Here is a 12699-nt window from a genome sequence, read left to right as displayed (position 1 = left end):
GTACCACCATAAGCTAGGGCTAAGCAGTGTTCTGGTCTCTCTGCCTCTTTCTCATATAAATAAATATAAATAAACAAATATAAACCAATAAAATATTTAAAAATATCAAACAGTTTCAAAATTATGACTAAGAGATACCCACTAAATTCAGTCTAGTCAGCACTTTTCAGACTAAAAATGCTGTAAAGTCTATGGAGCAACTCCTCCCTTCCTATTTGTTAGTTTCTTTTACCAGGCCTAGAAGCAAAGAATGCAGTTATAAGCAAACCCAGTCTACGGAGCCTAAGATATGGAGCCATTTATGGTTCTGAGGGCTGAGTAGTAGGCGACAAGTAAATAACCCCTTATCTTCACCTGCTTCCAGCCAGTAAATGGTAACATGGCCCAGGGAAAGTAATCTCAATTACGAATAAAGCAGCCAAAGAACTCCTTTCTGTAACACTAAGTTTAGGGCAGATCCAACAGAACCATGAGAAAAGGTTCTTTCCCATCCAGGGACCTCTGGCTGCCTAAGCCCACGAGTCACACACTCCTTAGGCAAGAGTGGAACTCAGTCAGAAAAGTGTAAGATCTTTACTCCAAGATCTTTTATGCCTGTCCTCAAAAGTGAGGGCTAAACTCTATACTGCTGAGTGACCAGCAATGAGAGGATACCCCAGTTGCCTTGTACAGCATGAACCCTGCTCCTCCTTTGCTCAGCCTATAAGGAAGAACAGTGTCCATCCTGGACACATGACAGGATGCAACTCTTCCTCCTTCTAAGGCCCCAGAGACAGCAGGGTACAGTTGGAGGCCTGGGAGCTGAAGCAAAGGGCAGCCACTTACCTTACCAAATATACAGTCAGCCAATCCTTTGTATGACATGATCTACGCGAAGAGTTAACCAGTTAAAAATCAGTGCATGGGGTCTGGGAGGTGATACAGACAGTGGGGCACTGAACTTGAAGGTGTAAGTCCCTGAGCTTGACACCCAAGTACCCCATGTGCCATGCCTGATAGTCAGGCTTCACCGACGAGGGCTCGAACTGGGATCCTTACGCTGGTCCTTGTGCTTTGTGCCACCTGCACTTAACATGCTTTTACATTCCTCTCCCCCTGTCTCTCTTTACTTTCCTATGGCTCTGTGGAAATAAAATTTAAAGAAAGAGGGAGTAGGGTGGTAGCACAGCATGTTAAGTGCAGGTGGCACAAAGCACAAGGACCAGCGTAAGGATCCCAGTTCGAGCCCTCGTCGGTGAAGCAGGTCTGCAGGTGTCTATCTTACACTCCCCCTGTCTTCCCTACCTCTCTCCATTTCTCTCTGTCCTATCCAACAACAATGATGACATCAATAACTACAACAATAAAACAACAAGGGCAACAAAAGGAAATAAATATTTAAAAAATGAAAGAAAGAAAGAAAGAAAGAAAGAAAGAAAGAAAGAAAGAAAGAAAGAAAGAAAGAAAGAAAGAAAGGAAGAGAGGCAAAGGGGAACTGGGAGGTGGCACATTGGGTTAAGCACACATAGTGCAAAGTACAAGGATCCTGGTTTGAGTCTCCAGCTCCCCACCTGCAGGAGGGTCACTTCACAAGCTGTGAAGCAGGTCTACAGGTGTGTATCTTTCTCTCTCCCTCTGTTTTCCCCTCCCCTCTCAATTTCTCTTTGTCCTATCCAAGAAATCAAAAAAAATGACCACAGGGGCAGTAGATTAGTAGTGCAGACACCAAGCCCCAGCAATAACCCTGGAGGCAAAAAGAAAATCAAACAAAAAAAGAGAAAAGAAAAGAAAAGAAAAGAAAAGAAAGGCATGGGAAGGATGGAAAGAGAAGATGAAAAAATTGGGCTCAGGAGGCTCAGCAATAACACTAGTGGTGAATAAAATAAAAATAAAATAAAAATGAAATGGGGAGTCAGGCAGTAGCACAGCGGGTTAAGCGCAGGTGACACAAAGCGCAAGGACCAGCGTGAGGATCCCGGTTCGAGCCCCCGGCTCCCCACCTGCAGGGAAATCGCTTCACAGGTGGTGAAGCAGATCTGCAGGTGTCTATCTTTCTCTCTCTCCTTCTCTGTCTTCCCCTCCTCTCTCCATTACTTTCTGTCCTATCCAATAATGACGACAACATCAATAACAACAACAGTAATAACTACAACAATAAAAACAACAAGGGCAACAAAAGGGAATAAATAAATATTTTAAAAAATGAAATGGATGGGGGAGATAGCATAATGTTTATGCAAAAGACTTTGGTGCCTGAGGCTCCAAGGTCCCACGTCCAATTTCCACACACCACCAGAAGCCTGTGCTGAACAGTGCTCTGGGGGAAAATATTAGATTAGATTAAATTAAACTGAATTAAAAAAAAAAAAAAAGACAGAGTATCTTCCCTCCCTTGCAAAGCTCAGGAGCCTGCTATGCAGAATCCCTGTATAACAACAGGGAATATTCTGCACAGAGGAGCTGGGGCTCAAGGGGGCTGTGGATATGGGTTACAGCTGACCACCAACGGGTATAGAGGACGCCACTCAAGCACTTCCTGGGGGCTGCTGCAAAGCAGAGGTGTTGGCAGGCTTTCTTTCTGTGGGGGGTAAGACAGGAAATAGCGTCATCTCTGGAGACCACTTGGCCTCTGTCGCAACTGCTCGACTCTGCTGTCGCAACAAGAAAGCATTGCAGAGAGCATGTAAACAGACGGGTGAGGGCAAGCATCAGCATGTACAGTACAGAGACCTGGGTCCGAGGCTCTGACCCTCTGGCCTGCAGCCTGCCGCGCCCCGTGCTAAGGCTTCTCAGTCTGATGCAGGAGCAGAAAATCCCTCACTTCTAGAGAGCGTAAAAAAAAGGAGGAAAAGGGAGTCGGGCTGTAGCGCAGTGGGTTAAGCGCAGGTGGCGCAAAGCACAAGGACCGGCATAAGGATCCCGGTTCGAACCCCGGCTCCCCACCTGCAGGGGAGTCGCTTCACAGGCGGTGAAGCAGGTCTGCAGGTGTCTATCTTTCTCTCCTCCTCTCTGTCTTCCCCTCCTCTCTCCATTTCTCTCTGTCCTATCCAACAACAACAACAACAATAATAACTACAACAATAAAACAACAAGGGCAACAAAAGGGAATAAATAAAATAAATATTAAAAAAAATTAAAAAAAAGAAATTCTTTAAAAAAAAAAAAAGGAGTAAAAGACTTCAAACTCAAAACCAGATAAAGAACCCGAGCTTTTGCACCTTCTGAGCATCTTTTTTTTTTATTTTTATTATTATTTATTTATAAAAAGGAAACACTGACAAAACCATAGGATCAGAGAGGTACAACTCCACACAATTCCCACCACCAGACCTCCGTATCCCACCCCCTCCCCTGATAGCTTTCCTAGTCTTTATCCCTCTGGGAGCATGGACCCAGGGTCATTGTGGGTTGCAGAAGGTAGAAGGTCTGGCTTCTGTAATTGCTTCCCCGCTGAACGTGGGCATTGACAGGCCGATCCATACTCCCAGTCTGCCTCTCTCTTTCCCTAGTGGGGCGGGGTTCTGGGGAATTGGAGCTCCAGGACACACTGGTGGGGTTGTCTGTCCAGGGAAATCTGGTTGGCATCATGCTGGCATCTGGAACCTGGTGACTGAGCATCTCTTTAAAAAAAGGCCACCACTCCCTGGCCCTCCCTGGCCCATCCCCCTCACATGCAGTTCCTGGTGTCACAGACAAGGAGGTGAGTTCTGGCTTTGTCGCTTACTGGCGGGGGAACTTTGAGCAAGTTATAGCACTGTGTTGGGCCTTGCTTCCTTTTGTCAGACAGGGACAGTAATCACAGAGATGAAACGATTTCCTGTCTGGCCCAGTTTAATTGAGAGAATTAAACAAGATTGTTGAAGAAAAGGGTTTTGGCACAGCATCTGCCAGAGGAAGTATCCAATATTCACAGCTGTGGCTGTGTCCCCAGGAATGAATGAATGAATGAATGAACAGTCTTACTCATCTTTTGATCCCTGGCACAGCAGAGCAGATGCACAGCCAATACTTGCTGAAACCACATGGGGCCTGGTGCTGGTCTTCTTATCACCCCCACCACCACCACCACTCAGAGTCACCACAGCCTGCACAATAAACCCTGCTACCCCAGCCCCCTTTAATCATCAAAACAGGTGACAATGGTTTAAACTGAATTTGATTCCTTCCCACCCCCATTGCTGGGAGGCTCCCAGAAGACATTCCGGCCCCCTCCTTCCAACTCCAGACAGAAAAGGCAGAAAGGCAGAGAGAGGGAGAGAGATGAAGAAAGACAGAGAGGGAGAGGGAGAGGGAGAGGGAGAGGGAGAGGGAGAGGGAGAGGGAGAGGGAGAGGGAGAGGGAGAGAGGGAGAGGGAGAGGGAGAGGGAGAGGGAGAGGGAGAGGGAGAGGGAGAGAGAGAGAGAGAGAGAGAGGACACCACGGTAGCACTCACACCATTCATGGAGCTCCCCTTTGGTGTCACGCATGATGCTCCCATGTGGCGCTGGGGGCTCAAACTCAGTCCTCAGGCCTGGCCAAAATGGGGACTTTACTGAGTGAACTATCTCCTGGCCCCTAAATTTGAGTTTGAACCATTTTGCTTTAGCAGTTGGAGAGGTGGCTAAATGGTCAGAGCACATTCCCTGCATGCACGAGGCTGCAGGTTTGAACGCTGGCACTATATAGGACACAGGGCTGCTCAGGCCTCTGTCTTAAAACCAAACTTCAGGTTGAGTGACGGTGGGGAGGTTGCTCACTTGGTAGAGCGTGTGCCTGACCACAAATGAGGTCCTGGGTTTGAGTCCTGGGGGACCAAGTGGGACTTCCATGGACAGAACTGAGGAAGCTCCAGGGCTGGTGGACCACCCACCCACCCACACACACACACACACACGCACACACATACACACACTGTAAAAGGAATGAAGTCAAGCGGGGAGCTGCTCTGTTACACATGTGCAAGGCCTTAACACTCATTCTGTTTATTTACTTAATGAGAAAGTGCCAGTGGTGGGGAGGGGAGGGAGATGGAGAGATGGAGAGAGGGGGAAAGGGAGAGAGACCCCCAGAGCATCATCCTGACACATGGGATGCTAGGCATTCAACTTGTGACCTCCCTCATGTTTGCTGGTCCAATGCTTTATTTACTACACCACCTCCTGGGCTGCTAAAGTATTTTATTTTTATTTATTATTGGGTATTGGATAGAAATAGAGAGGAACTGAGAGAGGAGGGAGAGGCCTGTAGCCCTACTTCACCACTCGTGAAGCCTTCCCTCTGCAGGTGGGGACCAGGAGCTTGAACCTGGATCTTTGTGCACTTTAATGTTAGCAATTAACCAGGTGTGCCACCGCCGCCCCCCCCAGAGTATTTCTTATTTAATTATTTATTAGTTATTGAATAGAGGCAGAGAGAAAGACAGACACCTGTAGCACTAATCAACTGCTCCTGAAGCTTAGGGGTTAGAGGCTGAGGCTTGAACCTGGGTCCTTGTGCACTATAACGTGTGCTAAAGCAGGTATGCCACCATCCAGCCTTATTTACTGTTGTTGTTGTGGTTATTATTATTATTATTATTATTATTATTTCTATTATTATTTGCCAGAACACTGCTTTGCTCAGCTGTGGCTATGGTAGTGCTGGGGGTTGAACCTGGAACCATTGGGGCCTTAGGCATGGAAGTCATTTTGTATAACTGTTACGCTATCTGCCCAGCTCCCCTGGCACTGACTTCAGACTCCTGATGGACAGCAAATGCTGCTGATGCATGGAGACTCCACAGACTGACTATAGGGAGCTGCCAGGAGCTAGGTGTGATGTCTGAGTCTTACCTTCGGCTCCAATGGATACCAGTTTGACACCCTTGCTGGCGATGAAGTCGAGGGCCTTGTTGACATTGGAGATCTTGTGCACCCTCATCTTGCCTCTCTCTGGCTTGGCCAAGCGTTCACCTAAACAGAGACGGGGAGGGATGAAAAGGAAGGAGAGGTATTGTTATCTGTGGCTGCGCCTGCGACACCCTCACCTGCGCCCAGACCTGGAGTCATACGTCTGTGCCCCTGGGTGCAGTGACTGAGACGGAACGGCCACTGCAGCTCTTCTTTCCTTGGGTCTGAAGTGTTTGCATCCACTGAGAGAGCCTGCACCGAGGCCCCAACACATAGCTGGGGATGGACAGAAGAGTCCGCTGCCTTATGAACTCAGGATTCATGAAGAGAGAGAGAGAGAGAGAGAGAGAGAGAGAGAGAGAGAGAGATGCAACAGAGAAACCTGCACATAGATGTGAACAGACGCTGAGCAAGAGAAACACTTAGGTGCTTAGAGGGAGTCTTCAGATATAGGCAGGGAACACCTGAGTGGGAGGGCAGATAAGCCTAGAACACAGGGAGTGGGGATCAAGACAGAAAAATACAGCATGTGCAAAAAAGGCTCTGAGCTCCTTCTAGTCCAGCTGTTCGGGCCTGGGAGGCACTTTGCTTCAATCTAGGAATAAAGTACCTGGGTTTACTTGGGGCAGCCCAGGTCACTTCTCCTCCCACCCGAGACCCACAGCTTGTCTGCTGTTACGTCACCCACCATGAGCACCCACTGCCCCCTACCCCACCTCCAGCCCAGTGTGAGCTTCTGGTGTTCAAGTGTGTGTGTGTGGGGGGGGGGGGGAACAGCAGGGGACTGGGGGTAGTAGTGTGGGTTCTTCAAGCCTATTTCCCAGAAAAGAAGAAGTGTGTTTCTGCACATATCCATGTTCAAGACCCAGTCCCCACCTGCAGGGGGAAAGCTTCACAAGTGGTGAAGCAGGGCTCTAGGTGTCGCCCTTTCTCCCTTCCTATTTCCCCCTCTCATTCTCAATTTTTCTGTCTCTATCAAAAAGGGGGGTAAAAATGGAGTGGTGGTGGGAGGTGATGGACGGACACTGGGAGTGGTGGATTTACTGTGCTGGCACTGAACTCCAGTGATAACCTTGGTGGTGACAATGGGTGGGGAGGGGAGCAGGCAATGGCACAGAAGGCAGACCGCACATATCACTATGTGTGGGAACCCAGGCTCAAGTCCCCAGCTCCCATCTGTAGGGGGGAGCTTCATGAGTGGTACAACAGCTACAGGTCTCTGTCTCTCTCTCTCTCATCTCACAGATAACAAACAAGTAAAGAAAACTATGGCCACTGGTAGTGGTGGATTTGGATCCCAGCAATACCCCTCCCTGGTAGGGGTGGTGGGAAGAGGCAGTTGGAACTTGTGTAAAAGCAGAGAGCTGGCAGCGTGTCATCTAGTGAGGCTGCAAGCCTCCCAGGGTGACAGAGAGTCTGGCACTGCTACCTTTTTGGGAAGAGTTCACTGAGAATAAAGCAGGTGCCAGCTCAGCTACACTGAGGTCAAGAATGCGAGCTGAGGGCTCAAAGCCTCGGGGAGGCAGAGCCAGGCTTTAGCGGGGAACAGTGTCACCATATTTGGACTGCTGAATGGACCCTCTGACTACATGCGGATGTAGCGGGGGAGGGGGGGGAGGGGTTTTGGCAGGGGAATGAAGGCTTGACCAGGAGTCAAGGCAGACCCCAGGGACTCCACAAGCAGCAGAGGCAAGAGAAAGAAGCAGAACCAACAACACTTTGAGTGGCAAGTTGGGAAAATATAAAAAGATCCATCTGTTTTCCTAGATCCCTCTCTCCCCCCTACTTCACTTTCTAAGAGAGAGACAGACAGACCTAACCTTCCTTCCATGCAGTTGGGGCTAGACTCGAAGCTGGGTCATGCACAGGGCAAAGCAACACGCGATCCAATTGTTTTGCCAGCCTGTGTTAAAGCAGGCTGCTTAGTGCTAAGACAATGTAGCTAGCGACCTGGTTTACTTGGGAGTACTTTATATTACTACTATTTATTTTGATAGAGGCAGAGAAGACAGAAGTACGGACAGAGTGAAAGACCAAAGTTTCACACACATGACAAAGCAAAGCACTATCCAAGTGCGCTATTTCACCTGCTTCAAACCCCGTTTTCTCTTCTTCTCTCTTTCTGCAAACAAGGGAGTTGAAGGTGGGAGGCAGAGGTCTATCCAAGGATGCCTGGCTCTTTCCAAGCGCCCTAAGCCTGCGGTGACTAAGCAGAAGCAGCAGGAGGTCTGGTCAGCACCCCAACCTGGCCAGAGTGGCCCTGTCTGCAGGTACCGCACCTCCACCCTGGCATACCCCAGGCCAGCGTCCACTTACCCGAGATGACCTCGAGCAGCAGCATGAGTTTCAGGCCATCCCGGAAGTCCTCCTCAATGTTCTCGATCTGCGTCCCTGCCTTGCGTAGGTGGGAGTTGCACCATGCCGTGAAGGTCTGGGCAAAGGAGAGAAGAGTAAAAGGTCAGGGTCTCCCTAGATAGGGGGCACCCAGGTCCTCAGTGGTTCCCAGGAGCCATCTGCCTCGCGCCATCTTCCTGGTTCTTCTCGACAAGGCCTGTGTGGTGGGTACCAAGGGGATGGATGAAGCAGCATTCCCTCTTAGCATCTCCCCTCCAGGCCCTGAACAAAAATCACCCCCATTCATATGGAAGAGATGGCAGCTCAACCTCTAGGTTATAAGACTTGGTTTCAATCATCACTTTTTTGGGCCAGGTGGTGGTGTACCCGGTTGAGCACATATATTACCATGCACAAGTGTACAAGGACCTAGGTTCAAGCCCCTGGTCCTCACCTGCAGGAGGAAGCTTTTTATAAGCAATGAAGCAGGTCTGCAGGTGTTTCCCCTCCCCCCCCCCAATTAATGAGAAAGGAGAAGAGAAAGAACTGGTACATATGCTGCCAGAGTTTGAACTCAGGACCTCCTGCTTGAGAGTCTAATGCTTTATCCATTGTGCTACGTCCTGGACCACTGCAGGTATCCCTCTGTCTCTTTTTTTTCTCTATCTCCCCCTTCCCTCTACATTTCTGTCTCTATGAAGAATAAGTAGACAAATAAAAAACATCATCATATTACTCTCAAGGCAGAATACCCAAGCAATAATACATTAAGCCTCCTTAGTATCTTTTTTAAAAATTATTTTTTAATATTTATTTATTCCTTTTTGTTGCCCTTATTGTTGTAGTTATTACTGTTGTTATTGATGTCATCATTGTTAGATAGGACAGAGGGAAATGGAGAGAAGAGGGGAAGACAAAGAGGGGGAGAGAAAGATAGACATCTTTGAAGACCTGCTTCACTGCTTGTGAAATGACTCCCCTGCAGGTGGGGAGCTGGGGGCTTGAACAGGGATCCTTACACTGGTCCTTGAGCTTCATGCCACGTGTGCTTAACCTACTGCGCTACCGCCTGACTCCCCTCCTTGGCATCTTAAGATAAGACATCTGCTTATCAAATCCTCCTCCACCTGGTAGCTGGCTAATGGGAAGGACTGGCCAGCTGGGGACAGAGTTTAAAGGTGTGGTGTCAGGATAAGGAGAGAGAAGGCTAAGTACCGCTGAGTAGATGCCTAGTGTTTGGGTGCTGGGTAGAGGCAGTGTCACCTGCCAAAGACTAAGTCAGAATTGCAGGGAGTGAATGAAAGGAGAATATAAATGGTCATCAGTGTTAGAGTCTTCCAGCTTGGGGTGGTGGGAAGGGGGAGCAACACTGAAGCTTCTCTATTAAACAGACCAGCAGGGAGGCAGGCCACCCACTGAGCTATGCAGACCAACGGTACCACCTGGTACCCCACTCCCTGCCTCCAACAAGAAGAAACAGGGGCTCTCAACAAACTTCAGGAACGCAAGTGCTTCAGTTTTGCAGGCCTGTGTAAACCACGGGCAAGTGCCTCCCTCTCACAGCTGTCATGGTCCATGGGGAACGGAGATTCATGCTCTTGTTGCAGATCCAACCTGCTTCCTGGCCAACTCCAGATGTTTCTGCCCTGCCCCCTCCTCCCCGCACTCTCATCTATGTGAGGCTCAGTGTTCAGTGCCCCTCCCCACCCTGCGGACAGGACAGTGGCCTCCCTTCCCAGATACCCTCAAAGCTGGAGTGGACAGTCATTTTGACAGTGGCGGCCATGCAAGAAACATCCCTCCCTGCTGCCTGGGCCAGAGAGGAAGCTCACTGGGTAGGGCACATGCCCTGTCATGCCCATGACCCAGATTGGGGCCCTGGTACCAGGTGCCACCTCTCCCTCTGTCGGAAAGAGCAGCAGCAGCAGCAGCTCAAAATGGTGAAATTACGCATCCTTGAGGAGTGGGGTGGGATGGAAGCACTCCTACTCCTCTGAAAGGTCGTTCTTAACCACCTCTTTCTCCTCCCACTATTTTCCTCATCCCTCATGGTCCCCACTACTACTTCCTCTAGCAGATGGGGGATGGAGGATGGCGGATGGGACGGACGGACGGATGATGACGACACAACTCCAGAGTGGAGTGGGTAATGGGTGGTAATGGGTGGGCAGGGGGTACTGGGTTGATACAAAGTGGAGATGTCTTTGGAGGGAGGAAGAGAGGAAGAGAGGGGGAGAGAGAGAAGTATCTTTAAGTTCCTAGGGAGATGTCATTTATAGATGAGGTCCAGAGTTGGGGGGAGGGGTACAGATGCTGCCCTCCCCTCCCCCCAGCATAGACTGAGATCTCCCCTTCTTTTTTTTCCATCCAGGGTTATCCCTGGGGCTCAGTGCTACACCTTGAATCCACTGCTCCCTGCTCCTGAAGGCTATTTTTCCCCTTTTGTTGCCCTTGTTTATTATAGTCATTGTTGGGATTGTTATTGTTCTCATTGTTGTTGGATAGGACAGAGAGAAATCCAGAAAGGTGATAGACACCTGCTTCACCACCTGTGAAGTGACCCCCCTGTAGGTGGGGAGCCAGGGGCTCGAACCGGGATTCTTAAACCGGTCCTTGAGCTTTGCACTATGTGCGCTTAACCCACTGCGCTACCGCTTGACCTCCAAGACCTCCCCTTCTTGTCCACTGGTCCTCTCCCCAGCCCCACTGACTGGTGTGCTGTTCCTCCCTGTCCCCTCACCCACCTCACCCCTGCCCCCTCATTGCTACTTCACCCTGGAGTTCCCCCAGTAGTGGTGGTCAGGGAGGCAACTCCGGGGTGACATGCAGGATTTGCACATGGAGATGGGTTCGATTCCTGGCCTCACCTAAGAGGAGTGCTCTGGTGTGCTTGCCTCCCTTTTATTTATAATGGGGGGGGGGGGGCAGTGAGAGCACCAGAGCATCACCCTGGCATACTCGATGCAGGGGTTCAAATTCAGTATCTCATACCTGTAGGTCCGTCACCTTAACTACCACACCACCAACATCCACTCCCTGCCACTAAATCAAAAAGAAAAGAAAAAACTTTTAATTTAAAAAGGGGGGGTGGGTTGGTTATGCAAAAGACTTTCATGCCTGAGGCTCCCAAGTCCCAGGTTCAATCCCCAGCACCACCAGAAGCTAGAGCTGAGCAGTGCTCTGGTAAAAAGAATATGAAAGAAGTGAAAGTTTTACTGATTTATTTTGGCACTGGGAATCAAACCCAAAGTTTCCTGTGTGTGAAAAACATACACTCTGCTTGTAAGCTACAACCCCAAGAAGAGTTTTCATGATTTTTGTTGTTGTTGTTGTTGCCACCAAAGATATCACTGAGGCTCGGTACCTGCACAACAAATCCACGGCTCCTGGCAACCTTTCTTCCCTCTACCCCTTCTCTTTTCCTTTTCTTTCCTTCTTCTCACTCTCTTCCTTTGACAGATGGAGACAGAGAGAAATTGAGAGAGAAGAAGGGGAGACAGGGAAAGACAGAGGGACTGACCTGTAGCACTGTTTCGCATGTGAAGCTTCCCCCTGCTGGGGGAGACCAAGGACTTGAATCTGGGTCCTTGAATCTGCGTGGTAACGTGTGTGCTCCAATGGGTGTGCCCGACCCAGCCCTTTACCTCAGGGGAAGAGGTTTTAAAGCTGTAAAATGCATGTAATTGGCTCTGCTTGCCGCAGCCCGCCAGCTGTCATCTGGACACATTTGCACTTCTGTGGGTGTGTGATCACATGGCCTGTCCACCCACATCTGCAGAGTGGAGGCCTTCCACTGCCCATCATCTTGTCTTCCATGCCCTGGGCTAAGGACTTGCCTCTCATGCCCCCACCCCTGGGAGTGCAGCTCAGCATGTACCAGGTGACCCCTGATGGAGAACTTTGTTGATCGGGACCTGGTGTGTTATGAGGGGCAGGGGGTATGAAAGTTGTGGTGTAGGGTGCAGAAAGCCTGGGGTTCAAACAGTACCTTGTGGAACCTCAGGTGAAGAAAGTTAACGGGGTGCAGGAAGATAAATAAGCACAAGTCACAGAAATCTAACAAACGAGCAAAGCTGGGCAAATGGAGGAGGGGGTCCTGTCAGCCCTCTGGCTTTCCACTTAGGAGGACAACCTGGAAACAGAAACCGTCTCCAGCATACAAGCAGATGGCAAGCCTCGGTCTCAGGGCCAGGGTGGCAGGGGTCTGAGAGTCACTTACTCAGGCTCCACACAGGTCCTCTTCAAAGTAAAGAGCCAGAAATCTGGACTTAGGGTGGAGGGTAGATAGCATAATGGTTATGCAAAGAGACTCTCGTGCCTGAGTCTTCAAAGTCCCAAGTTCAACCACCCACACCACCAGCAGTGCTCTGGTTAAAAAAAAAAAAGGGGGAGTCAGGCAGTAGCGCAGCTGGTTAAGCGCACATGGTGCAAAGTGCAAGGACCGGCGTAAGGATCCTGGTTTGAGCCCCCGGCTCCCCACCTGCAGGGGAGTCGCTTCACAGGCAGTGAAGCAGGTCTG

General features: G+C 49.8%; 1 protein-coding gene across 3 annotated transcripts in view; it reads right to left on the bottom strand.

The window, feature by feature from the left end:
* The window catches only part of ACTN1 (actinin alpha 1), a 102879-nt gene that overhangs the window by 34229 nt on the left and 55951 nt on the right, over positions 1-12699 (bottom strand). For all 3 annotated transcript variants that reach the window (XM_007535327.3, XM_007535328.3, XM_007535329.3), the window contains exons 2-3: positions 8163-8277; positions 5790-5909 (exon numbers count right to left, since the gene is read on the bottom strand). In XM_007535327.3, coding sequence (XP_007535389.1) covers positions 5790-5909; positions 8163-8277 — 235 coding nt within the window. The remainder of the gene's footprint in view (positions 1-5789; positions 5910-8162; positions 8278-12699) is intronic.

The sequence above is a fragment of the Erinaceus europaeus genome, chromosome 16 (genome assembly GCF_950295315.1).
Source record: "Erinaceus europaeus chromosome 16, mEriEur2.1, whole genome shotgun sequence".
Classification (NCBI taxonomy): Eukaryota; Metazoa; Chordata; class Mammalia; order Eulipotyphla; family Erinaceidae; genus Erinaceus; species Erinaceus europaeus.
The sequence above is the reverse complement of the archived record's forward strand: the minus strand, read 5'-3'. Positions and strand labels throughout refer to the sequence as shown.